Source organism: Pongo abelii, chromosome 8 (genome assembly GCF_028885655.2).
Source record: "Pongo abelii isolate AG06213 chromosome 8, NHGRI_mPonAbe1-v2.0_pri, whole genome shotgun sequence".
Lineage (NCBI taxonomy): Eukaryota > Metazoa > Chordata > Mammalia > Primates > Hominidae > Pongo > Pongo abelii.
Genome location: NC_071993.2, coordinates 73839599 through 73861126, shown reverse-complemented (window position 1 = coordinate 73861126; position 21528 = coordinate 73839599). Strand labels below are relative to the sequence as shown.

The 21528-nt window shown below is 40.4% G+C and overlaps 1 protein-coding gene and 1 pseudogene across 7 annotated transcripts; one reads left to right on the top strand and one right to left on the bottom strand.

The window, feature by feature from the left end:
• Window positions 1-1340: 1340 nt before the first annotated feature.
• SAR1A (secretion associated Ras related GTPase 1A) lies at window positions 1341-21309 on the bottom strand. 7 transcript variants are annotated; one of them, XM_063727144.1, is made up of 9 exons: window positions 21106-21212; window positions 18111-18214; window positions 17423-17518; window positions 12883-12956; window positions 12644-12763; window positions 12029-12094; window positions 8878-8981; window positions 4964-5095; window positions 1341-3720 (listed from the first exon to the last, which is right to left on the bottom strand). In XM_063727144.1, the coding sequence occupies exons 4-9, from the start codon at window positions 12938-12940 to the stop codon at window positions 3604-3606; spliced, it is 597 nt and encodes a 198-aa protein (XP_063583214.1). In that variant the 5' UTR covers window positions 12941-12956; window positions 17423-17518; window positions 18111-18214; window positions 21106-21212; the 3' UTR covers window positions 1341-3603.
• Window positions 14672-15694, top strand: LOC134761994 (calmodulin-like; annotated as a pseudogene).
• Window positions 21310-21528: the final 219 nt, after the last annotated feature.

Below are 21528 nucleotides of genomic sequence, written 5' to 3'. Positions count from 1 at the left end.
ATGCTCAAGACTCCAGCATGAACTGTTAGACATTGGGTTTTCTGTGTTTACAGCAGACCATGGTAAAAAGAAGTCCCAAGTCACAGCCAGAACAGCCAAAGTAAGATCTGTTGAGTGCTAGGCTCATTGACTGAGCCTAATTTTATTTTCCACTCTGCCTCAAACAAAACCAACTCATTTGCCCATACAACCCATCGCATCCTTTCACAGTAACAAGGACAACAGGACACCTCCAGTACTTTTTTTTTTTTTTTTTTTTTGAGACAGAGTCACCCAGGCTGGAGTGCAGTGGCGCGATCTCGGCTCACTGCAACCTCCGCTTCCCTGATTCAAGCGATTCTCCTGCCTCAGCCTCCTGAGTAGCTGGGATTAAAGGTGCGTCCCACCATGCCTGGCTAATTTTTGTATTTTTAGTAGAAACGGAGCTTTGCCATGTTGGTCACGCTGGCCTTGAACTCCTGACCTCATGATCCACCCGCCTTGGCCTCCCAAAGCGCTAGGATTACAGACATGAGCCACCGCGCCCGGCAACATCTCCAATACTTTAATACTTGGTTGAAAAGAACCCATTGCACTGTTTCCCACTGTTTGTCCCAGTACTTTAGTTTTATGATCTCATTTGGGTTTTTCTAAAAGCAGGCTTCCTACAAGCCTAGTAAAGGAAATTCTTTCTTTCCCATTTTGCCAAATGTAGCATTTAATTGATTTTTGAGAGAGAGAGAGAGTCTTGCTCTGTCACCCAGGCAGGAGTACAGTGGCATGATCTCGGCTCACTTCAACCTCCACCACCTAGTTCAAGCGATTCTCCCGTCTCAGCCTCCAGAGTAGCTGGGAGCTACTCCATGTACCACAATGCCCAGCTAATTTTTTTGTATTTTAGTAGAGATGGGGTTTCACCCTGTTCCCCAGGCTGGTCTCAAACTCCTGAGCTCAGACAATCCACCCACCTCAGCCTCCCAAAGTGCTAGGATTACAGTGTGAGCCACCACACCCGGCCAATTCTAATTCTGTGTAAAATGAGTGAAACACAGCTAAACTAGAACTAGTCCTTGCTAGCATGTTAATATAGATTTTGCTCAAACATCTGCCATCCCCATCCTGTTGCAGAGATGACCAACAACCCTGGATCCACAGCATGTTCCAAATCTCTCAAGTAGTACTAAATCTACTACCTCTAGTACCCCAGCCTTTTTCCCCCTCCTGGTGGCAAAATTCAAGTATCTCACACGCACCCTAAATGTCTCTTCCTCTATGCAGGGAACTTTTGGTTGCCTCCCCAAACAAACGGCATTGTTCAAACTCAGAAAAAAAAAAAAAAAAAAAAAAAAGGAAATAGCACATTTGTTTTAACTTTTTATTAAAATGCTTAGGATACAGATTGACTTTCTTTTGTAAATGACTGTTTTACTTTTCCTGAAATAGGACATATATGCACTCTGATAAAACAGAATGAGAAGTCATAATTCATGGGAATTCCTATACAAGGTGCTGATCCTGTGTTTGGAACTGAGCTCCTCACAGCAGCTTCTTTCAGCTATCTTATAGGAATAGTGTTCCGTGGGGCAAGAAATACATTGGTTCTAACTGATTTTCAATCCCCTTTCTCCAGTGGAATAAACCACTTTCACAAAGAGCTGCCCTATGTATAACCCACAGATTTCTAGCTTGCAACAAAGTGACAAGGGACAAATAGGGAAAAAAAAAGACTAAGAAAACTAACACTGAAGTAATCATACTTCTCATGTCTCCGAATAGAGAAGTATGGGGGACCTTTAACCAAAGGAAATTAATTAAAAATATGCAATTACCTAGTTCATTCACTGTTAGCTAGATTTGTTCACTTAAGGCTTTAACCCCTTTCCAAACCAACAATTTTGTCTTAATCCAGCTATGTTTGCTAATAAACGAAATGCATGCACTTCCCACATATATACTTCACTGAGCCTCTGCATTCAGTACCTGGCAGTGAAAAAGTATGCTTTCCCCACAAGTCAGTACTGGAGAATAAGAATGAGAACTCCAACTAAAGAACAATGCCTCCCTCACCCCAGTAATGTTATCCACATTTTCCCTACCCTCACATTAGAATAAAGACATCCTCCCAACTTTTCATCTCCTATCTCCAGTCTGTTCCTAGGAGATATATCTTTCGATCTTTTACTATAAGGGTAGAATATAAATTAAGATCATCAAAATCCAATTTCACATGTGGCACTAGGAAAATGGAATGCTATAAAATTAATCCTCATCACCCAAGTAGGGATGCTGGTGCTTTTATACTAAGTCTTTACTGCCAATAGGTGATGCTGCCTCCAAAGGAACAGCTCTACAGAAAGTTTTTGGGTTAGTGTTTCCCCAACTTATTTCTGCAATGGAGAAAGACAATTTCATACCAAAAAAAAAAAAAAAAAACCTAGAAAAGCTACAGATGTTAACCTTTATTTTAAACACCAATAAAATAGGTATCAAAGGAGAAAAAATGTAAGAAAAAGAGCTCAGAAACAGCCTGAGAGACCAAATTCTGCAAACAGAAATTTTAAAGCCCACTGAATACATTTTTCCTGGATCCAAACAAATGCTACAATACTTTTAAGTCCTCAACTCACAGAATTAAGAGCCCTTAAGCTGTTAACTTTGTCCTGTCTTCCTATTCAGAAAAACATCCCCCTACAATCTGTGCAAAAGTAACCGATGCACCTGCAGTATGTGACATGAGAGATGTTCTCAACTCTTTTATGAGGTGAAAGTCACTTTTGATACTGAAAATGAAAAAGGAAGGTGCTATAGAGAGAAATTAAATTTCAAAAAAGTATAAAAGCAAAGACTGGCTGAAATCTGTAACTTCATGAGTAAGAATAACAACAATAACCCATTCTATAATTAACTCCTCCACAGTGAACAATCTGCTACACATTCTTTGATGAGGAATGACCCTAGCTTACCACAGTGGAAACCTGCCACAACTGCAAGGCCAGGGTTCTGCCCCTCTTCTAGTTCTCTGTGCACAAGGTTATGCCACCTACTCCAAGGCAGTCAGAGAGACAGGTGAGCTCAGGGGAGCTTCTCTCACCAATCTGCTAACTCAGCAGGAGTAAGTTCACCCAAATGAGCTCTGGCTTCCATATCTGTTCATAATTTTATGAAGTATCTAAATGTCATTCATTAGTTTTTTAAAAAAAAAAGAATAGAAAACTCTGGACCAAGTAAATTGTGAACTCAAAAAGTTAGGAGGGATACCAATTACATTAACAACACTTTCTTTAAAAAATAGAATCACTTTCTTTTGAATCAACCACAGTGGTGAGACGTGTTTTTCTTTTCAGGTGCCCCATGATGGCACACAGCTTTACCCGGCAAATCCTGCCAGCTTCCAAGTCCCGGGATACTGACCTGCACCAGCACGTGGGGCAGCATTACCTCCCAACAGTGTGGAGAAGAGCACATGTCACCACTGGGCAATGAGAGAGTTGACAGAGACTCTTGGCTTCTCAACGCCAGACATGGTTGGAGAGCTTTCCTTGTTCTATTAGAAAAGTTCATGAGGAAGCTGTGAATAGGATCAGTCCAGAGAAGTAAAACTCTTTTATTTTCACCGTCCAAACATCAGTCAATATACTGGGAGAGCCAGCGGAAACCCTCGCCGTAACCTTGCCTCTTGAGCACACTGCACATGAACACTTCCATGGGGCGAGCATTCAGCTCCTTCAGGGTCACATTCCCCTAAAGGAGGCAAAACCAAGAAAGGCCTGTTAGCATCTCTGTGGTGGAAAAGATTCAAAAGACGATCATTACAATCATTTTATCCATTCCTTAAAAGCAAACCTAAGTAGGTATTAACTACAGAAATGTGATCAAGGCCATATAGATGACTTCCCCAGGCTTCGTGTTTTCAGGATAGAATAAGCAGCACAGTTCTATTCCCAGCCTCTCTCTCTCTGAAGAGCATTTGCTTTGAACACCCAATATTTATCTGTAAAGTTATGGCAGCAAACCAAGAAAAAAGCCACTGGGACTTATGGAACCAGCATGCTCTCTGATGCAGAAAAGAGGTCTGGGACTGTTTAGAAATAAGGACATTCTCATTAACAAAAGCATGCAGAAATAAACACTCATAACAGGTGGCACTGAAGAAATGAAGAATTCATGTGTATTTAATACTGATGCAAAAGAGGAGAAATTAAATGAAAGAAAGGAAGTATTTCTATAAAGAAACAGATAATCAAGAAGAGGTGAGACTAAGGAACCATGTAAAAAAGTCAGAAAGTTATCACAGAAAAGGAAGATTTTTAAAAACTAAATATGCCAAAACCCCAAGCTAAAAAGAACAGAAAGATTCCTGCTTAACTTTATCTGATCTAGATTTTCTCTCTCTTAAGCCTGCTTTTCTACAAGAGTCCTCCTTCCAACTGAAGACAGTAAAAACTATTGATTTGGAAGACTCAAGTTCTTTTTCTAGTTTTATCACTGACTTGCTGTGTAGACCTGAACAAATCACTCTCTGTTTCTTCCTCTGCAAAATGGGGCCAACAGTCCTACCTCTCTCAGCAAGAAGCAATGAGGATAATCAAGTGCTTTGATTTCAATGCTTGGAAAGTGATTGAAATGATTATTTTTCTTCATAACCTGCAAACTCCAGTCCAAAAAACAAATTCTTTTCTGGCTAAAAAGGGCTATTTCAAAAGCAATTTCTAGAATCAAATTTGAAAGATAATCATAAACTCTTAAAAGAGTAAGTTTGCCTTTTCTACCATTTCCTTCTTCCTCAAATACCCGATGAATGAATCCCATTTAAAACGTTAAAAAGAACACACTCCTGCCTCTAGTGAGCTTAAAAATACCCACAGTAAAACAAATCCTAAGCCTGTTTAAGCCTTTAAAAGAGAAGGGTAATCTAAATAGCAAAACATCATGTTTTAAAAACTGTTAATGTCCTTTGTATGTAACCCAAATATTTTTCTCTTACCTTTCCCGTGGTCTGTCCATAAAGCCCAAATATCTCACGGAGTTTTTCTTCACTGATTGCATCTGTTCTGTCAATTTTGTTACCCAAGATAAGGATTGGCACATTGGATATTGTTTCATCAGTCATTAAAGCCTAAAGATTGAAAAAAGAAAAAAAAGAATTAAGTGAGGAATCTACAAAAGCCCACCAGATAATGAAAATTCTGACTTCCACTAATCTTTTAAGGCATTAATGTAAAGTGAAAATCTGATCAACTTTACACCTGAGTGATTAAAGATTCACCTTGACATAACACCCATGACATTAAGTAAAAATCTCCTAAGTGCCTCGAAACAGTTACAACTTTAGTCTATTTATTTACAAGGCGGCAGAACTGCCCCAACATTAACTTCTGAGCTAATCTGCTCAGCCACAAACTATCCTCAGGATGTCCCTCAACACAGTCCTACAAGAATGAATGCTCTGGCTACAGAGCCTCAAAGATGACTACAGGAACTCCCCAAGTATTCACCAAGTCTCAATGTGTGCAAAGAACTCTCTCAGGCATTGAGAAGAATACAGTAGGAAGGGTAACTATCTCAGGCACTGAGGATACAAAAGGAAGCACATTCCTGTCCTCAAAAAAATCCTCACTCTGTGTTCACATTATGTTTTTTTTTTTTTTCTTAATCTCAGCTCACTGCAACCTGTGACTTCCAGGTTCAAGCAATTCTCCCACCTCAGCCTCCTGAGTAGCTGGGACTACAGGCATGTGCTACCACACCTGGCTAATTTTTCTATTTTTTTAGTAGAGATGGAGTTTTACCATGTTGGCCAGGCTGGTCTCAAACTCCTGGCCCTCAAGTAATCTGCCAACCTCAGCCTCCCAAAATGCTGGAATTACAGGCATGAGCCACCACGCCCAGCCACATTTATGTTAACAAAGCCAAGTAAGAACACAACATAGTGGATAAGTGTCACAATGAATGGGAACTGAATATTAACACTAAGACAAGTTCAGGGAAATAAAATGGCAATTTTGGGCTTAAGCAAAGTCTTAGAAAAGATCTGGAACCGAAACAGGGCTCTAAAGGAAGGGCAGGGTTTGGATAGGTGTAAAGGAGAAGGAAGAACATAAACAACGGCTTTGCATTAGGACAATAATTCAGGAAGCCACACAGTACTGCATGGCTGGATTCAAGCATTTAGATAGACATGCAGCAACAAAGTAAATGGATGAGAAGAGATGACTCACATTATGGGGCCAGTGTAAGAAGTGAGCTGCAATATATCCTAAAAGACCACAAATCCAGAAGTTAGTGAATAAAATCTTATTTTTCAGTATAATGAATTCACAAATAGTATCTGTGGTGTTCATGTAAGAGATCATGATCTAGCTTAAGGTAGAGCATTCAATGAATACTGCAGGAGGCATTTTGAAGAAAGAATTGAAGAGACCAATGTCTAAATGATTAAAAAAAAATTAAAAAAAGACCAATGAGTCAAAACTGGCATCGATTTCAAGCCTGGGAATCTAGTTGTCACCAGCAGGAAAGCTAGGGGGGAAAGCAGAGTTAAAGAGATAAAGGGGAACATACTTTGACCATCTGGAATTCCAGGAAATGTTACACAAAATTAGAATAAGAATGTCCTTCATTCATTAAGCAATAACAAAGTACCTAATGTGTCTAATACTTTGCTAGGTGCAGGGGTTTTGCAAAGAAATAAGACACAGTCCCTATCATGTTAGTTCATAGTCTGATGAGAAAGAACTATAAAAAAATCAATAAAGACAACAGACATTGGTAAGGTGGGAGTCTAACACAGTCTCAGAGGTCAAGGGAGACTTACCAGAAGCAGTCATATCTGAACTCTGAGGTCTCTTATAGAGCATTTTAAAATTTGCCGACAAACTGAGGGGTTGAGGAGAGGTACAGGTGAAAAAGCCAGGCAGTAGCTACTTGTGCATATTCAAGGATGGCTAAGTTGTTTGTCTGGAATATAGTTCAAGGTAGGCAGTAAAAAGAAACAGAGGCAGGATCATGAATGATCTTATGTGCTATGCAAAAGATTTATAGATTTTATCCTGAAAATGACAGAACTATCAAAGGATATTAAGTAGGGCAATGAAGTCTGAGAAAGTTCCTTCTAGCATTATGGTGCATATCAGGGTCATGGTAGGATTTACATTAATTCACAGATTTGTGGACTGCATGTCCAGGTAGGTGGTGGGTGGGAAAGACAAATAGTTCCATTCTAGGAAAACAGATCAGTAGTAGGAGTTGTCGAGAGTAGGCAGGATTAGGTATCAGATTAGAGCTCAGGAGAGGTCTAGAGGAGAGAAATGCATTTGAGAGTCACTGACATGTAGGTGCCAAATGAAGGGAGTAGATGAGACCAGCCTAGGAGAAAGTAGACTCTGGAGAACACCAACATTTAAGGACTAACAAGAAGAACTAGTGCTTCTCAAAGAGACAGAAGTATCAGCCAGAGAGGTAGCTCCAAAATCAAGAGTGAAAAGAGGAGTTTAAACAAAGAGAATGGAGACCATGCATGGTGGCTCATGCCTGTAATCCCAGCACCTCATGAGGCCGAGGCAGAGGATCACCTGAAGCCAGGAGATTGAGACCAGCCTGGGCAACATAATGAGACCCTGTCTCTACAAAAACACTTTTTAAAAAAAAATTAGCTGGGTGTGGTGGTGTATGCCTGTAGTCCTAGCTACTTGGGAGGCTGAGGCAGGAAGATCACTTGAGCCCAGAAGTCTGGAGGTTACAGTGAGCTGTGATTGCACCATTGGACTCCAGCCTGGGCCACAGAGGAAGATTCTCTTTAAAAAAAAAAAAAACAAAAAAAAAAACAAGGTAAAGATTGCGTGGCAAGCAATTCTACGTGAGGCTGGAGCTATAGATGTGAGAAACATACTTAGAAATAAATTCAAGACAGGTTCAAGTTGCCAGAAACAAGAATGCAAGGAGTTATAAATCAAAGAGAAAGAAGAGATATAGGGTAAAGGAGTAGGGATAACAAAGCCAATAGTATAGAAACCATCAAGCCAAGAGAAAATGCAATGTTGACAAAGGAGAAAACTTGAAGTGAGTCCTTGATAGTATCAAAGGATGTACGCAACCAAAACTGAAGACTGAGAACAGACCATGAAGGTTTGGCAAGTCATTCAGTGGGAGGGTGGGTAGGCACAAGCTGAGAATGCAGATTCAAAAATGTAAAGAACTCTAATATCGCTTTTAGGCTTTCACTATGCCAACACTACTTATAAAGAATTACTGTTCATGGGCCAGGCGCGGTGGCTCATGCCTGTAATCCCAACACTTCGGGAGGCCAAGGCAGGTGGATCATGAGGTCAGGAGATCAAGACCATCCTGGCTAACATGGTGAACTCCGTCGCTACTAAAAATACAAAAAATTAGCCGGGCATGGTGGCACGTGCCTGTAGTCCCAGCTACTTGGGAGGCTGAAGCAGAAGAATCCCTCGAACCCAGGAGGTGGAGGTTGCAGTAAGCCGAGATTGCACTACTGCACTCCAACCTGGGCAAGAGCAAGACTCCATCAAAAAAAAAAAAAACAACAACAACAAAAAAAACAGAATTACTGTTCATGACACGTGAAACGGAATACTATTAATTATGCTGGGACAACAGGCATAAATGAGGAGTATCATGAGCAAACTTGGCCATATAATCCCTGTATGATAGAAACAACAGTTAATTTATTCAGGTTTGAGCTGAGTTTCCTCAGGACATTGAAAAGCAATGTCTTAGATTTAAAACATTTTCCTCCTGCAACTAGGTCTTTTTGCCAAATGTTAACTGGAATGACTAATTATTGGCACTACTGAGCTATATTCCTTAAAAAAAAATAGAGGCCAAAAAAGGACAAAATATACATTAAAATACACATTAAAGGACAAAACATACATTAAGCTCAACTTTGGATTCCACGAGGCGAGAATGATCTGCACAGTCCACCAGAAAGACAATCCCATTAATTGCTGGGAGATAATTTTTCCAAACCCGACGTGCTAAAAAACAAAGTTTGTAGTTGCATCAGTAAAAAATATACATTGTGAAAATGAATAACCTAATGGTCTATAAAATGGACAAATCTTGGTTGGGTTTCAGTAAGATTAGACGCTATGGATTTCTCCAAGTTCTGGCCAGTATTAATTCAGAACAGAGGATGCAAACTGATGGTCCATAAGCTGAACTTAATTTTTGTAAATTTGAAAATCAGAGTTTCCGCTTTTTTTGAAAAACTACAACATCTAGCAATCCCATGCCTACTTATCCATGTGACAATTATCAGCAGGAACTAAGCAGTGGCTGCCCCTTCTGATGATGTCTGAACACTTTTGCTTGACAAAATTTCCCTGCTGTCTTACAGCCAGCCAATTTTACTCACTTAAATGACTTGCCTTGCCCCTGGAGCCAAGTCTAGTTTGCATTTGTATCTCTGAGTTAAAACATCAGGATACAAATTACTTGTCCATGTAATTTTAGTCCCAGTTAGTTTCTAGCCAACTTGTGTGTAGGTGTCTTGACACATTCCTCTGCTCAGCCCTTAGGGAGACTAGGCCTGACAAGTGGTTCAAGGCCCCAGGCCAGTTATCTCAGCCTACCATATTTAACCCAGCATGCCTTATAAATATTACTTCTTTTTTTGCTTGTGACATGAAACGATAAAGGCTGGGAAGCAATGATTTAATTGTACTATCATTTCTAAGCCATTAATTTCTAGCCCTTGCAATAGAATGAATAACGAAGCATCTCTACATCAGTTAATAATGGTTACCTTTAAAGAGTGGAGCTAGGAAAAAGAGGTTGAATGAACTTTCTATTTTACTTTCCGTAGTTCTATACTGATTTTGTTACATCGAACTTGCTCTCCTAAGTTAAAATTTTTAAGTTATAAAAAAAAAAAAAAAAAGGAAACCTCCAGATGTACAGTACTTTAGTAACTTTTATAAAATGGTGGCTAGGTCATTATGTAAAAGTGTTTTTGTTAAGTAGATTTTCCTCTGTCAAATAAACAAAACTAAATACATCAATACATTTCCCTTCTTACTTTTAACAAAACCTGAAACCTAAATTTATCACACCAAACAATCTACAATTCCCAGTTCAGGTATATAAAACCATCTGGTGTCTGGTCCTTCTGCATTCTCCAGATGGTCTAGGTTCAGTCTTATCTTGCTCTGAATTTAAATTTGTAAGCATTTACAAATCCTTTTGTGGAAGCAGCAGAAAGGACACCATATACCCATTCTTACTCAAATGAAAAAAATACAAGCTCCTTACAGAAAAAAAGGAAACAAAATAATTTCTAATCCCTCTATCAAAACACACCCCTTGTCAATATTTTGATATTCTCTTCCAGTCTTTTTTCTTTACTGGTATTTTATGTGATTATGATCATAACATACATGATTTTTCAGGGCATAAATATTAAATAAATTAATTAAAATGTAATTATATGTTAATGAAACCACTGATTATAAAATTATTAGGCTTAACAACTAGAAATGACCAATGTTATATTTTACTATACATTTTTTTAAAACTGTATTAGGCTGGGCACAGTGGCTCACGCCCATAATCCCAGCACTTTGGGAGGCTGAGGCAGGTGGATCACCTGAGCTCAGGAGTTGAAGACCAGCCTGGGCAACATGGCGGAAACCCAGTCTCTACAAAAAACAGGTGGGAGGATTGCTTGAGCCCAGGAAGTAGAGGTTGCAGTATGCCAAAATTGTGCCACTGCACTTCAGCCTGGGCAACAGAGCAAGACCCCATCTCAAAAAAAAGAAAAAAACGGTATTAACTCAACCTAATGTTTCAAAACAAGACTTCTCCACTCAGTGTAATAACAAGTAAGTAAATCTGACAGAATTTCAATAGTTCCTTTTCCCTACCTTCCCAGACTATTTATTCTCACATAAAATGTTTTACTCCTATACCTACAGTCTTGTCAAATGTGAACTGAGTGCCCATCAGACAAAGACACCACTCTGTATGTCTCTAAACACCTGATAGGAATCTGGAAACCAAAGACATAGCCTAAGTAGGCAAAAAGCACTTCTGAGGAAAGCAAAAAGGTAGAAGGAAATGTTCCACCAACTGTCCGAAATGGATAGAATATACAAAATATCCACTTGTATCAGAGTAATCACACATAGTCACTGTATTACTTTTGCAACTTTTGCCAAGTCTGAAATTACTTACAAATATTTAATTTCCTACATACTTTCACTCCATTGAATAAAGGATGCAAAAATGACTTGATAACTAAATATATGATACCGTATACCTGGTCAAGATGAAAAAAATGGTATAAAAGAGATTATCAGGACAACTGACCAAAAAAAAAAGGAAATACAGAGTGGATAAAAATAAAACTTCCTGGATTTGATAACTATTATGATTATATACAAGGAAATATCTTTGTTCTTAGAAAATGGCACTAAAGTATTAAAGAGTAAAGGGGCATGATATGCTCACAAACAGTTCATAAAAAATAAGCATTAATATGTATTATGTAGGGAGGAGGAGACTGACAAATTTGGGCAAAAGGTATAGAAGAAAATATACTGGCTTAGGGCAAGCCTAGTTAAAATGATGAAATCATTACTCTTGTTGAAGCAATACATATATCTTTTAACATATTTTCCAGTTACAAGGTAAACTACATTAATAAGTAAAAATGTAGTAAAGATTAAAATGGCAAGATGCTGTCCTGCTTTGTAAAAATTTTCAGTCAAGATTTGAGTTGAGTTTGGCTATATCAGGCAAATACTTAAAAGTTCATGAATAGTTATACATTATGGCTAACTTTATCCCAGCTCAATAGGGTAATATTGAAGGGGACTTCTGTGTATTATTTAATGCAACTTTTGACAAGTTTGAAATTACTTAAAAAAATAAATGAATAAAACAACTTCACTAAAGTAATAAGATCCTAATTCTAAAATGTAAGTAATTTAAAAGGTAAAAATGACACACTGCTTTTAAAAGGAGCTGGGGGGCACAAAAAAAATAAGTCAATAAACATGCTTTCCACTGAGTCATCACTTACCTTGCTCGTGCCCACCAAGATCAAAAGTTGTAAAGGTCATTCCAGCAATTGTTAGCTCTTCTGATGCTGAAAAATTATTTAAAAAGAAGAAAAAAACTTGTCAATTCAACAACCCCCAACTACTAGTACTATAAGCCAATATCAATGCTTTCACCTTGTAAAGAAAAAGATACAAGAAGTTGAGTGTGGTGGCACCTGCCTGTAGTTCCAGCTACTCAGGAGGCTGAGGGCAGGAGGATAATCTGAGCCCAGGATTTTTGAGACCAGCCCAGGCAACACCCCACTCCCAACAAAGAAAAGGAATACAAGGGTGAAATGTTCTGAAACTATTCTAAAAGCCAAAGGCTTCTTTTTTTCCAAGCTATTTTCCACTTCTTAGAAGTAGGTATAGGAGAGGTGTCCCTTTACAGGACCAGTGACAACAGATAATGACAAAGTTCCAGAGGTTTAGATCTGAAAGTACATAACCTGAGTGTGTCTTACAGGGAAATTTTTCGTATGAGTTGGCTTTTGGGACTTCAGTTAATAAAAGAACTCCACCAACTAGGGATTCATCCTCCACGCCTAACACTGACCTTTAAAGATCAAAAGGTCACCTGATATTTTCAAACCTACTCGGATGTAGTGTTGGAACATGTTGGCCCAATCTGTCATCTTTGAGCATGTGAAGAAGAGTGGTTTTGCCTGCATTATCCAAACCTAAGAATACAAGTTTTCCAGATTTCTTGTACAGTCCTAAAAGAGAAAAAAATTGTTAACACATTTACTCTCTACAGACCAAAGCCTATTTGTAGTTAAATTACTGAAGGAAATGCACAAACTTTGAAACCTGTATTTCAAGGAAATGGCTTTACCTAGGAACTGGAGCACACTGCTGAAGCCATTGTAGATCCACTCAAAGATGAAAGACATTATTAATGCTTACTACCTGTATAAAATATGAAAGTAGCAAACATTAGCTTTCTGAATGACAGTACAATTGTGGAGAGGTTAACTCTTGTTCCCTAGCCATGATGCACATTTATAGTCCCATGTTTTCAGGAATAAGAAAGCAGGCCAGGCATGGTGGCTCACACCTGGAATCCCAGCATTTGGGAAAGCCAAGGCAGGAGGATCACTTGAGCCCAGGAGTTCACAACTGGCCTGGGCAAGAAAGCTGGACTCAATCTCTAAAAAAATAGCTGGACATAATGACACACACCAATAGTCCCAGCTACTCAGGAGGGTGAGACAGAAGAATTACTTGAACCCAGGGGTTTGACGCTGCAGTGAGGCATGATGGTGCCACTGCACTCGCTTGGGCAACAGAGGGAGACTCTGAGAAAAAAGACAGGACAGGACAGGAGAAAGGAAAGGGAAGGGAAAGGGAAAGGGAAAGGGAAAGGGAAAGCGAAAGAGAAAGGGAAAGAAGAGAAGAGAAGAAAAGAAAAGAAAAGAAAAAAGAAAAGAAAAGAAAAGAAAAGAAAAGAGAGGGGAGGGGAGGGGAGAGGGGAGGGGAGGGAAGGGGAGGAGGGGAGGGAAGGGGAGGAGGGGAGGGAAGGGGAGGGGAGGAAGCAAAGTAAAGAGAAACTAATATTCTTCTTTCTTGACACTTACAGATTTTGCAATCTGGAGGAGAGTCTAGAATCCTGTGCAAAAATAACTGGTTTCCTGATAGTTTTTGATCTATGATACTCAGAGAACTAGGAGTTAAAAATATAAAGGCATACCTCATTTGATGATACTTTGTGGATCCTGAGGTTTTCTGGTTTTTTACAAATTGAAGGTTGGAAGCAGCCTTGAATTGAGTAAGTGTATCAGTACCATTTTCTAACAGCATGTGCTCCCTTCACGTCTCTGTGTTACATTTTGGTAATTCTCACACAATATTTCAAACTTTTTCATTATTCTTATATCTGTCATCATGATCTATGATCAGTGATATCTGGTATTACTATTATAATTGTTTTGTTGTGCCACAAACCACAACCATAGAAGACAGCAAACTTAATGACTTCCTCCACAGCCCTGCCCCCACCCCAGGCCTCCCTATTCTCCACGTGAAAGTAACAGGTCTCTCCGTTGAAAGCAAAAGTTAGAAATGATTAAGCTTAGTGAGGAAGACACATCAAAACCTGAGATAAGCCAGAAGCTAGGCCTCTTGCACTCAACAGTTACCCAAATTGTAAATGCAAAGGAAAAGTTCTTGAAGAAAATTAAAAGTGCTACTCCAGCAAACCCATGAGCATCAAGAAAACGAAACAGCCTTATTGCTGATAAAAAAATAAAAATAAAATAAAAACATGAGGTAAAAAAGCAAGTGCTGAAGTAGAAGCTGCAGCAAGATAACTGATGAAGGTGGGTGGCTACACTAAACAACACATTTTCAATGTAGGCAAAACAGCCTTCTATTTGAAAAGCCATCTAGGACTTTCATAGCTAGAGGGGAGATGTCATTCATTGCTTGGCTTCAAAGCTTCAAGGGGCAAGCTGACTCTCTTGTTATGGTCTAATGCAAGGTGACTTTACGTTGAAGCCAATATTCATTTACCATTCTGAAAATCCTAGGGCCCTTAAGAATGACACTAAATCAGTCCAAGTGGAGCAAGTGAGCGAGCAGAGTGGTTGTGTGGTTGCGCCTCGGAAACCAGTAGCACTTGCAGCATGGCTGACCAACTGACTGAAGAGCAGATTGCAGAATTCAAAGTTTTGTCACCATTTGACAAAGATGGTGATGGAACTATAACAACAAAGAAACTGGGAATTGTAATGAGGTCTTAGGCAGAATCCCACAGAAGCAGAGTTACAGGACATGATTAATGAAGTAAATGCTGATGGTAATGGCACAATTGACTTCCCTGAATTTCTGACAATGATGGCAAAAAAAATGAAAGACACAGTGAAGAAGAAATTAGAGAAGCATTCTGTGTGTTTGATAAGGATGGCAATGGCTATATTAGTGGTGTAGAACTTCACCATGTGATGACAAACCTTGGAGTGAAGTTAACAGACGAAGAAGTTGATTAAATGATCAGGGAAGCAGATCCTGATGGTGATGGTCAAGTAAACTATGAGTTTGTACAAATGATGACAGCATAATGAAGACCTTGTACAGAATGTGTTAAATTTCTTGTACAAAACTGTTTATTTGCCTTTTGTTTGTAACTTATCTGTAAAAGGCTTCTCCCTACTGTCAAAAAAATATGCATGTATGGTAATCAGGACCTCATTCCTCCATGTGTTCTTCCATTACTGTCATTGCCCTGAAACCTTATTTTAGAAAACTGATGAAGTAACATGTTGCCTGTGGCTTACTCTGGATATATCTAAGCCCTTCTGCACATCTAAACTTAGGTGGAGTTGGTCAAATAAGGGAACATCTGGGTTATGCCTTTTTTTTAAAGTAGTTTTCTTTAGGAACTGTCAGCATGTTGTTGAAGTATGGAGTTGTAACTCTGTGTGGACCTCGGACAGCCAACAATATGTACTTAAAAGTTGCACTGCTGCAGAACGGGTGTATTATCCAGGTACTCCCAGGTAACTCACACACTGTTTTTTTTGTACTGCTGGTCCTGTACCAGAAACATTTTCTTTTACTGTTACTTGCTTTTTAAACTTTGTTTAGCCACTTAAAGAAAATGTGCTTATGGCACAATTTGCCTCAAATCCATTCCAAGTTTTGTATTTGTTTTCCAATAAAAAAAATTACAATTAAAAAAAAGAATTACACTAAATCTACTCTGCCTACCACACATCTGTTTACAGCATGGTTTACTAAGTATTTTAAGCCCACTGTGAAGACCTATTGCTCAGAAAAAAAGATTTGAAGATATTACTGCTCATTGACAAAACACCTGGTCACCCATGGGCTTTGATGGAGGTGCAGAAAGAAGTAAATGTTGTTTTAATGTCTACTAACAACATCCATACTGCTTCCCATGGATCAAGGAGTATTTTCGATTTGCCAGTCTTTCATTTAAGAAATATATTTCACAAAGCTATCAATGCCATAGACTGATTTCTCTGCTGGATCTCGGCAAAGTAAACTGAAAACCTCCTGGAAAGGAGTCACCATTCTAGGTACCAGTAAGAACAGTTATGATTCACGGGAAGAGGTCAAAATATCAATATTAACAGGAGTTAAGAAGACAGTGATTCCAACCCTTGTGGATAACTTTGAGGGGTTCAAGACTTCGGAGGAAGAAGTAACCTTAGATATGGTAGAAACAGCAAGAGAACTAGAATTAGAAGTAGAGCCTGAAGATGTGACAACTGCTGTAATTTCATGATCAAACTAATGGATGAAGAGATGCTTCTTATGGATAAGCAAAAAAAGTGGTTTTTTTGAGATGGAATCTAGTCCTGATGAAGATGCTATGAATACTGTTGAAATGACACCAACGATTTAGAAAATTACAAAAACTTACTTGAGTTTACATAAACTTACTTGAGCAGCAGCAGGGTTTAAGAGGACTGGTTCCAATTTTGAAATAAATTCTGCTATGGGTAAAATGCTATCAAACAGCATTGCATGCTACAGAGAAATCTTTCTTGAAAACAAGCATTAACTGATGCAACAAACTTCACTGTTGTCTTATTTTAAGAAATTGCCACAGCCATCCCAACCTTTAGCAATCACCAACCTGATCATTCAACAGCCATCAATGTGGAGTAACATGGAGGTAAGATCCCCAACCAGCAAAGAGGTTATGACTCGCAGAAGGCTCAGATGCTTGTTAGCATTTTTTAGCCATAAAGTATTTTTTAAATAAGGTACGTATTTTCTAAGACATAATGCTACTGTACACTTAACAGACTACAGTATAGTGTAAACGTAACTTTTATGTGCACTAGGAAACCAAAATATTCGTGTTACTTGCTTTACTGTACTTATTTCAGTAGTCTGGAACTAAACTCACAATATATCCGAGGTATGCCTACACTTTCTTTTACTGTGTGACTTACTCCTCCAGGCAGCGGTTCATTCACATTCCCTAGACATACCACTGCTGTCATCCAGTGAAGAACAACTCTAGGAAATCAGTCTCATCAATAATGTGAATCAAAATGCCACTTAGATGCACTAAATAGAAAATAAGAATGAAAAGCACATTGATTTGAATGAAAAACATATTAATCTATCCTGTAAACAACTCTTAAAAAACAAGTCACCCAAAATTCTACTGGCCGGCACCACTTGCCCTGCTCCATTTACCAATGCTATCTCAATATTTAATCATTTTTGCAGACACGGGTCTCAATTTATAAAAAGAAATGACATCACTATTTTAGAGAACCATTAAGGGATAAGAAGAGAATCTTTTCATACATGAATAATCACACCCAAACTCATTTTACAAACAGACTTTCTTAAAATAAGAATACTTATTCAGGCCGGGCCCCCGTGGCTCACACCTGTAATCCCAGCATTTTGCGAGGCTGAGGTGGGGGATTCCTCCCTGACCTCAGGAGTTCAAGACCAGCCTGGGTAACATGGAGAGACCTGCATCTCTACAAAAAAAAAAAAAAAAAATTAAAATTAGCCAGGCATGGTGGCACATGCTTGTAGTTCCAGCTACTTGGGAGGCTGAGGCAAGAGGATTGCTTGAGCCCAGGAATTCGAGGCTGCCGTGAGCTATGATTGTGTCACTGCACCCCAGCCTGGGTGGCAGAGCAAGACCCTGTCTCAAAAAACAAAAAAAGAATACTTGTTCAGGATATAGCAGTAAGTTCCCAAGCAAGTAAACAACTTAACTGGTACTGATATTAACACTACTTTTTCTATTGTTTCTCATAGCTATCAAAAGCTACTAAAAGGTTTACATATATTGGTAATAAGCAAAATGACCTCTGAATGAAATTAAGAGGGTAGGATCTAGACACGCTGGTGGGTCTTAAGGTTTCTCAGCATTGTCTGGCCATGCTGAATTTTTGCTTTAGTATCTCAGATATGGTGCAGAAAAATGGAAGGTCCACACTTTTACTCCTCTCCATCAGCAGGAGCATCTGAACACAGGGCTTTATACTAGATATGACCAACTGCAATCAAAATTTTCATGAACAGTAACCAGTAAAAGCATTACCCACAAAAAAATCCCCTTACATTCAAAGAATGCCAGATGAAGAATAAAATGAACAGCTGGGCACGGCAGCGCTTGCTTGTAATCTCAGCTATGCAGAAGGCTGAGGCAGGAGAATCGCTTGAACCTAGGAGGCAGAAGTTGCAGTGAGCGGAGATCGCTCCACTGCACTTCAGCCTGGGTGACAGAGCAGGACTCCGTCTCAAAAAATAAATAAATAAATAAAGAGTAAATTGAAAAGTAGAGATGGTATGTTTTTCATCCAATTACTGGGTTTTATCAGGCCCATGGCCTAATCTATAAATTTTAGGACCTAATTAATATTTATTTTTCATGGCCCTTACCAAAGACAGCCAAATAAAGTTTGGCAGTTTGGGTGGAGGTACATACTAAGCTCTTATGAAAAAATACTAAATGAGGTGATTTCTTTTTTGCCTTTTCGGTAACAAATATATTTCAGCAGAAAGACCGCATTTATCACATTAACTAATAGTTTTCTCTGGAAATTGAGTCCCCACTTTAAAGAGTCCAATAACTTAAATATACTTAATAAAGCTCCTGTGCTGAAATTCCCATTTACTGTAAATAAGTAAAAGAACAATGTGCCCTTCCTCTGCAACTCCCTCAAACCAAACATCCTCCTATACTTTTCTCAATCTACTGCTTGGAGAAGCACAGCTCACCTTTAGAGCACACCCCTCATTAAGGTCATTCCCACTGAGATCATTTTGGAGGGAAGAATTAAAGCAGCCAAGTAGCTAAATCCCGGCTGCTGCTGATTTGTATGCTCCAAGGGAGGAGACGGCTTAAAAGCAGGAGTGTCAAAGGAAAACAAAATGGAAAATTAAAGTAGTTCAATTGCCATGAAAAACTATTTAAAGTGTGGCATTTTCTCCTTTTCACCTTTGCAGAATTCATCTAGTTGAAAATACTTGGCTCATGCCTGTAATCCCAGCACTTTGAGAGGCCGAGGCAAGTGGATGACCTGAGGTCGGGAGTTCGAGATCAGCCTGGCCAACATGGTGAAACTCCATCTCTACTTAAAATACAAAAATTAGCTAGGCATGGTGGGTGCCTGTAATCCCAGCTACTCAAGAGGATGAGGCAGCAGAATCGCTTGAACCCGGGAGGCAGAGGTTGCAGTGAGCCGAGGTCACGACATTGCACTCCAGTCTGGACAACAAGAGCAAAAACTCCATCTCAAAAAAAAGAAAGAAAGAAAATATTTCTAAAGTGATGTAAACATTTTTTACAATATTGACTGAAAACAAGTGTAGTACAAATGTATATAGAAGTGTTGGGTTGTAATGGAGTGATCAGAGTGGAGGCTGACTGAAGAAACTCTTCAGGTGAGCTAAAAATAATAAAAACCCTTACTAGATCCAAAGAGTTGGGCTGCACTGCTACCAAAAGTTAAGAAAATGCCCCTGCACCCACCCCTCCCTTTTTAAGACAGACCAAGACTCTGTCTCCCAGGCTGAAGTGCAGTGTTGCCATCATGGCTCACTGCAGCCTCAACCTCCCAGGCTCAAGAGATCCTCCCACCTCAGACTCCTCAGCAGCTGAAAATGGCCTTGGTGGCTCCTCTCTCCTTAAGATCTTAGGATTTGTACCAACTTATCAGTAGTTTTACAATCTGCACAGTACTTGTACATCTCATTTCATCCTCACACCAACCCTACCAGGCAAGGATCACTGGCCTCATTTAACAAGAGAAAGATGAGGATACTCCTAGTTTTGCTGAGTCGTTTAAGACTGCTCAGTTAAAAAAGTAATAGTGCCAGGGCTTAAACCCTCATCTCTAACACCAAAGCCTAAGCTCTTCCTGTTAACAGTACATAAAATTCAAACCCAAACCACAAAATTGCTGAAAAAAAAAAAAAAAAACCTAAAACTTCTTTAACCCACCAACTACACAGAGGATGATCTTCCGAAGTTCTCTTCCTTACAACTCATCACATCTTTTGAATGGTATTTTAATAACTAGCATTCTATTTATTTTCTATTCTTGGTCCATTGTACCACCTTACGAGAAGTTAAGAGTAATCTAAAATTTAAGGTAGATCTCTAAACTATCAACAAAACACTATTAATGTACCTAAAATGAAAACTTGCGAATTCCAGGGCTAAATGATTCAAACAAATGTTAATAGAAAAGGAGGGCACCAATCTGACCATTAGCCAATTTAAAAATTTACGCATTACTTGTTATACATAATTAGGGCAACTTTAAGACGCCATTCCAGGCAGATTTGGGGTAGTAGGCGGCTGGCTTTTAGCTAACTCTGCTTAGCTGCGGGGTAAATGTCAAAGGTCAGCCCCATGGCAAATCTCCCTAAGCCCCCTGTCCCAACCGAAGCAGATGGAATCAACAAGATAAAGAGGCTCCTGACCCACTGGCTAGAATCGTGAAGAAAACGCTAATCCATGTCAAATGCACATAAGGAAATTTTTCCATGCAGAGACCAGACAGGGGAAAAGGGGAAGGTGGAAGGAGAAAATACAGGGTTCGACCCGGGCCATCGGAAGACAACCGAGCACTGACTTGGGGGTAAGCCCTGGACTAGGGGCCTGTAGACCAGGTTCGAGCGCTCACACTCGCTAACTGTGGAGCCTTGGCCAGCCTCAGTCTCCGAGTCTATAAAACAAGGATAATCATCAAGGGCTCCCACCCGCCTCACCGAGGGCTGTGAGGCTCTTCCGAGACAGAGGACATGGAGCCATTTCGTAAACCGGAGCGCACGGTACAGACAAGAAACTGTTATCCGGCCCAGCAGCTGCGAGACCCCCGAGCGGAATGCAGGTGGACCCCAGGCCAAAGAGGACAGCAGGGGACGGAGCAGATCTGGCCAAGTTGGCCCGTCCCCGCCCAGAATCAGCCCCGCGGCCCCACAGAACCGCCTGCGTGTCACTTCCCCCCCCAACCCCGCCAGGGCCAGCCTCCGCTCCGACCTCCCCGCCTTCCGTCCCAGCCCCTCGAGCCCCAACTCCCCTCCCCGACGCGGCCCTCAGACTCACGGCCTGAGGGGCTCCTCCGGCAAAACAGCGGCTAGGTCGGACCCTCCCTCAGAGCACACTAACCAGCAGCACCCGGGACCGCCAGCTACTCGCCGGATGTACGTCACACCCCTCCCCGGGACTTCCGGGCGCGTAATGGGCCCCGCCCCCTCGCAGCGCTATGCCTCTCTGCCCCGGTGCCGTCCCACCAGCGACTCAGGCCGCGGAGGGGCGGGCATAAGGCGTGGCAAAGCGCGCTCGGGGTTTGGCCCCGCCTCGGCCCCGCCTGTTCCCGTCTGGCTAGCTGACCGCGCGAGACGTGGCAGCGCCCGGACCCTGGGTCCGGAGCTAGGTCCTGGAGTCCCTGAGCGGCCTGGTACCCTCGGCATCGCGGCTTCCCATTCCAGACGCACCAGGAAAGTCGGAAGTGGGGACCGACGGTGA